The 6,000-nt window shown below is 56.7% G+C and overlaps 1 protein-coding gene across 2 annotated transcripts in view; it reads left to right on the top strand.

Moving 5' to 3' along the window:
• The first annotated feature begins 202 nt into the window (after nucleotides 1–202).
• TMPRSS13 (transmembrane serine protease 13) overlaps nucleotides 203–6,000 on the top strand; it is a 28,572-nt gene continuing 22,774 nt past the window's right edge. The window contains exon 1 of one of the 2 annotated variants that reach the window (XM_032595012.1): nucleotides 203–638. In XM_032595012.1, the coding sequence (XP_032450903.1) occupies nucleotides 618–638 (21 nt within the window). In that variant the 5' untranslated portion in view covers nucleotides 203–617. The remainder of the gene's footprint in view (nucleotides 639–6,000) is intronic. The other variant, XM_032595013.1, reaches the window with a different exon arrangement.

Genomic DNA, 6,000 nt, shown 5'->3' with positions numbered 1-6,000 from the left:
TTGCTAAGAGTTTTCACGGAAAAAAAGTTCGGCAAATGAAAATTTTGCCGCACCGGGTGCCTTGATTTGGGGTTTTGGACACATGGTCCTTGGAGGTGAAGGCTGACACTGCCCTGTCCTGGGTGGGGCTCTGGTCCCTGGCCTTGGACGTTCCCTACAGGAACAGGGTCATACACCTCAGAGGGCCCCGGGAGCATCTGTTTTAGGGGCTCAGGTTGACAGGACTAAGACAGCCTTCACAGGGCCTGGACCTTTTCTCTCAGAATCCCCCTCTGAAAGAATGCATCCTGGAACCCCTTGTTTCCTCGTAGCTGACTCTGTGGGGGAAGTTTCAGAGGTAAAGCCAGCTTCACACTCCTGGAATTTGCTATTTGGTATTCACTGAGTAACTGGGATGGCCTCGGAGGAGGGGAGAGGGACAGGTCTGGCCAGTTCTGCGGTGTTGTTTATACTTGAGATTACCTCACAGGTCCCAACCCGCTTCCCCGCCCCATCTGGTGGGGGCTGGCCCTCAGCCTGCCAGCCCCCTTTTGCCCACATGCCGGGGAAGCCAGGGGCCAACATGGATCTCCCTGTGGACATCAGCTGAATCTGGAAGCCTCACCCCTCAGGAGACGATGGAAAGGGACGGCAGCCGGGTGAGTGTCCCCGGGGCCTTGGGCCAGAACTTCCCGGCGGTGAGGAAGCAGGGACAGGGCTGGGAGGTAGGTGGGGCGCCACCTGTGTGCCTCTGGTTTGGGGGCAGATTGAGTGTGGTTTTCCTCATTTGAAGCTACTTGGGATTGAAACTGTTTGGCCTCCTTTTATCCTGGTTTCTAGGAGGGGCCCCTGGGAGGAGCGGACGGGATTTGGGATCTGCTCAGGAAGCACCACCGGGCTGTGCCTGAAGTTTGGGCTCCTGCTCTGTGTCCTGGGAGCACCCTGGCCAGGGCATTAATGCTGTTAGATCATCACTTTTGCTGGTTTGAGAAATCACTGAACCTTGGCCTTCTAACTGGATTTCGGCGTTATCCTGGCCAACCCCCTCACTAGACTCCTAAGCCATCCTAGAAAAAGTGACTTTCTATGAGTATTTGGGACCTTCAAGGAGACTTGTCATTATCCTTTGGTTACTTTCAGGCTTCATAACATCCATGCTTGGAAAGGGCTTCCTTATGTCTAACCATAATTCCTTCTGCTACAAGTCAGGTTCCTTACCTCTTCTTCTGTTCTTGTTGGTGGTAGAGAGCGGCTAGAACGTCGTCTGTGGAAAAGCCAGTTATAGACACGTGAAGGCGTCCGGAGATTTTGTTCCACTGTGCCTCAGCTCTCTTTCCTCGAGGGACGTACTTCTTGTGCTGTAATTTCTCCTTAGGTCTTGCTTTCTCCTCCTCTCCTCCTTCTTTTTTTCTTTACCGACGTCCTCTTCTACCGACGTAGTAGAGTCGGAGACTCTGGGAAGGACGGGGCAGCTCTGGGTTTGCGAAGCATCAGCTCAGCCTACATTCTGGCTTATGGTTGACTTGTGGGCCATTCTGAACCCAAGATACGTTTCTGCAACTTTCACTGTCACCTTTTCCGCCATTCTTCCGGCCCCCTCTTGACTTTCCTTCCCGTGCTTCCCTTTTGACCTCTGCACCGTTCTCCTTGGTTCCTGTCTCCACCTCACCAAGGTCACTGGGTCCCAGGCGTCTCGGGTCACTGGAGCCTCTTGTGAGCAGTAAGGGCAACGCATAGGGCAGAATGGAGTTTTGTCTGAGGTGTGGGGAAGGTGAACCCACAGTTACAGCCATGGGGCATGTTTGTTGGTGACTTTCTGGGAGCCTGCCCTTGATGATTCCTAAATACAGAGGATGGGAAGGGCTGATTTGTCTGAAGGAGGGTAGGGCCAGTCCCCGGGCAGGGTCATAGAGGTGACCTCTGCTTATGACGCTCATCTTTCCAGAGGTAGGGACCAACATGGAAGGTCACTGGAGGGGCACAGTGGCGAGAACAGACTCTTCCTTCCCGGTGGAAGAGGTGTTAAGAGGTGTTGTAGGTGCCCTGTTCATTGTGGGAGCCTGTCCTAGCTTACTTTGGAATGAAAGAATTGGACCACTCTTCCCTCATTTAAGGTGCTTGAAGTCACCCCCTTGTTTAGGGTAGACCCTCCAAGATAGTGAGCTCGAGGTGGGGAGCAGGGGGAGCTCCCGGGGGCTCTTAATCTTACCTGCAGCAGATTATTTCAGATCAATTAGTTGAATAGGAGCAGACTGGGAGAAACTGGTTGGCTAAGTCCGTGCCTTCTCTCGGAGGGCTTCACCGCAGGGAGATGGACGTTGTGGCTTTTGTCCTTCAGCTCCTTGAAGTGGTGAGGCGGATGATGGCCAACGGACGTGAGCCTGATGAAGTTCCTGTGCATGTCGGTTGGGTCTTCAGGGGGACCTTGGACAGGAGGTAGAGAAGGCTCACAGCCTCTCTGTCTTCAGAGGAGGCGCTTCCTCCTCGGTATCATCATCCTCTAGGGGCTAGTCCTGACTCCCCTAACAACGTGTACAAATATCTCTTCTCCGTGCCTCAGGTTTTCCACCTACCAAAGAAGAGGGTTGGACAAATGCTTCCTCCCCCTCCCTCTGGCCCCTCTCTGGCTCCGTGACGGTCTTTGGAATTATACAGAATGGGGTCGGAGGTGCACCACACTGGATATGTGCATTTGTTCTTGAACAATAGTGTGTATTTTGTGGTTTTTTTTCCAAAAGGTGTCACATTCTTCATGCTTACAGAAGCGCAATGCTTATTACAGAAAACCGAATGGACCCGTTGATAAAACAATAAGACAGTGTAGACGGGTCTTCTTCAAATAGACCAGGTTCTCAGCCAATCAGTCCAAGACCACAGATGGTGTGGACTCGAGAGCAGCTGGTGGTCCCAGGTCGGGTCCAGGATGAGGTACCCTCCCCTCAGGGGGCTGGGCAGGCTCCTAAGACGGAAGGCCAATAGGCCGGAGCCGTCAACCGTGCCATCAACCCCATAGCGCAGGCTCCCCCCGGACCCTTGGCACCTGCTCTTTGCCCTTCTAGGCATGCTGCCCTCCCCTGAGACCTCTGTGTTCCATGTTATCATTGGTGCAGAACAGCCTTTCACCTGGGCCTGTCCCACCTGCCCCCCCCCCGCCCCCGCATTGTCCCTGTGACTTGGCAAATGTGAACGAGAATGTGTGGGAGTGTGTGTATGGGGCTGCAGGTTGGGGTGCTGGGCGGGAAGGCCGACTGATGTAACAATAGCCACTTAGCTTAAGTGTGTTGTTTTGGCAAAACAGCTTCCTCTTGGTACAGCAACAGCGGGGTGGACTGTGCCCAGCCAGGCAGGCGGGGTGCTGCAGGGAGGGGTGAGGGAAGCCGGCAGAGGGAACCCGGGGCTTTGGCAGGACCTTGGCAGGACCATGTGGAGTGTGCCTCCTCTGATAGGACCATCGGAGAGCCTCCGTTAAGTACCAGCCCTGAACTGTGTCACCACCCCAGCATTGGCGTGGGAGGGAAAGGGGGGGAAACTGAGGCCGCCAGTCCCTGGGCAATCAAATATTAGTTGCTTGGCAGTAACGGGCCCTCGATGTTCTTTAAAGTCTTGATGAATGAACAAATGCATGAATGAATAAACTAATGAATGGACAAGAAGGTGTTTTGATTCTGGTCTAACGGGGATCCCCGAGGCTTTTTCATGAGGCACCGTAAATTAGAAGGCACTTTAATGCTCACCCAGGCCGGTCATTTTCAAGTTCTTTGTAGCCGCAGCCTCTTTGGTTCAAATGAAATCGTATGTGGGGCCCATTGTACAAACTGCAAAGTGGGTCTCCTCTGTTTGAAGTGGGGTGAAGGACCCCAAGCCCTTTCCCTGCTTACAATGGTCACTGAGACATCTCCACGGAACCTCTAATGCTCCGGGAACACTGCTTGAAAACAGCTGATCGTCTGCTCCCTTCATTTGCTAGATCGGGAGCTGAGACTCCGAGAGGGATGCCGCTGTCCTTCAGGTCATGTGGATATGGGAGCAGAGCAAGCCTCCCCTGGGTCTTCCAGGCCTGGGACAAGGGACGCCTCCACTCGGCTTCTTAGTCTGGAGCCCAGTGTGATGCCAGGGGTTCCCCAGTTTGGAAGGAGGTGCTGGCGAATCTGCCTGTGCTCTGAGGGGAGCCTGTATTTGTGGGATTTCTCCGGGTTCAGGGAGAGGGGGCAGTGGGACGGAGCCCTGTGTACCTGGAGGAACAACGAAGCCTGGGTTGAGCAGTAAGGATGGGGAAGAAGCATGATCCACTCCGTCCCAGTTCAGACCGGTTCCTTGGAGACCAGTCCAGTCCAGTCCAGTCCACAGTAGAATGGGTTCAGGCCTCCCCCACCGTGGCCCAGGGGCTCCCCAGCCTCCCAACAGGCCAGGGGGCCTTTTAGCTTCCTTGTACCTTTTAGTGCCTCCCGTAGGGACTGGGGGCATCTCTCCCTGCCTAGGCCAGGCTGGGGGCCTGCCTATGCCTCCCACTCTGAACATGCTTGAGACTCGCTGCGAGAGAGAAGCTCTCATAGGGGCCTCAGTCTGGTGAGGAGTCCTTCCCCATCGGAGCCTGGTGAGGGGCGGTGGGAAAGCACATTGACGTGCAGCAGCCGAAGAATGGGAGCCAGAAGGTTAGGGTTCGGGTCCCGGCACCACCCCTGACTGGCTGTATAACCTCAGATGAATCCCATTGCCTTTCTGGGCCTTCATCACCTTCTCAAGTGAGGTGATGCAGGCTGTATGAAGGGATGGCCCAGGGCAGAGGAGGGAGGCCCCACCAGCTTGGGCTGGACTCGAACGGGCCCTGACGGACCCGGCCTTGGGTCACGAAGTCATGTTATCATTGCTGCCTGCCGCCCAGGTGGACATTCTTCGGGTCTCGAGGGAACCCTTTCCTAGGCTCTCCTCCCTGGCGTTGCCGGCTGGGCCTGCAGGAGACCCAGAGAGGTCAAAGGCGGGACCGCTCGGGCTCTTGTTCACTCACTGCCATCCCCCACCAGGTCAGGGCCCACGGGACAGAGACTGCCACCAGAAACCATACCTGGGGTGGGGAATCTGCCGCTGGAATCTGTGGTATAGACCCCCAGGGGTCTGTTGTGAGTAGGGACCCCTGGGGACTGCAGAGGCCCAGGCAGGTGGTGGCGGCGGGCGACAGCCTGGGGTATAGGCCTGGTCTGTGATACAGTGAGGGCTCACGGCTGTATTACCCCGGGGGCTCACCTCAGAGAGCACCCTAGGGGGAGGAGGGCGGGGAGAGGCAGGGCCAGGGAAGAGCGGCTGGCAGTGCTCGGCCAGGGAAACGGTCCAGAGTCGGCCACGCTCTGGCTGCGCCCCGTCCATCTGCCCTGCGTGCGGGCTGGGGAGAGCCTGGAGTCGGCCATCTGCGTTCCATTCTGGGTCTTCTGCTCACTGGCAAAGGCCAGGATTGGGCCGGTTCTGGTCCCAGCTCAGCCCCTTGTATCTCGGGACTTTGGGCAAGAAGGCTCCTCTCTCCCTCTCCCCCACCTACTCGAGGCATCTGCTCTGAGGGTGAGGCCAGGCCACCAGGAGGGAGGCTGGATGCCAGCAGTTGCTCTCCAGGAACTGAGGAGAGGAAATGAGTTGCTGCTGTCGCAGGTTAGACAGCAGGAAGAACTTCCAGCAGGGTGGGGCGGCAGGCCGTGAAATGGGTAAAGAAGGATGGCGGTGGAATCTTCTATTCCAGTGGCCCCTGGAGGCCTCTTCCCAGCCTCCTGTGATGGTCCGGGTTGAGGTTCGGAGTCAGGGAGGTAGAGCGGACGGCCTCCCTGTGGAGGCTGCTTTCCTCGGGTCTTGGGGCTGTCTTTCCACCCTGCTGTCTCTGCTGGGGTTCACGTTCCCCACATGGGAGCTCTCCTGTGGGGCTGGGGCTCAGGCCTCTTCTCTTGCCCTGGTCTTCGGGGCCCGAGACTCTGTACGTGCCTCCCCCCGGCTCTGGCGCCAGAGGGCTTGCTCTACGGAGGCCAGGACTCCCAGGACCCC

Source organism: Lynx canadensis, chromosome D1 (assembly GCF_007474595.2).
Source record: "Lynx canadensis isolate LIC74 chromosome D1, mLynCan4.pri.v2, whole genome shotgun sequence".
In the NCBI taxonomy this organism is placed as follows: domain Eukaryota; kingdom Metazoa; phylum Chordata; class Mammalia; order Carnivora; family Felidae; genus Lynx; species Lynx canadensis.
The sequence above is the reverse complement of the archived record's forward strand: the minus strand, read 5'-3'. Positions and strand labels throughout refer to the sequence as shown.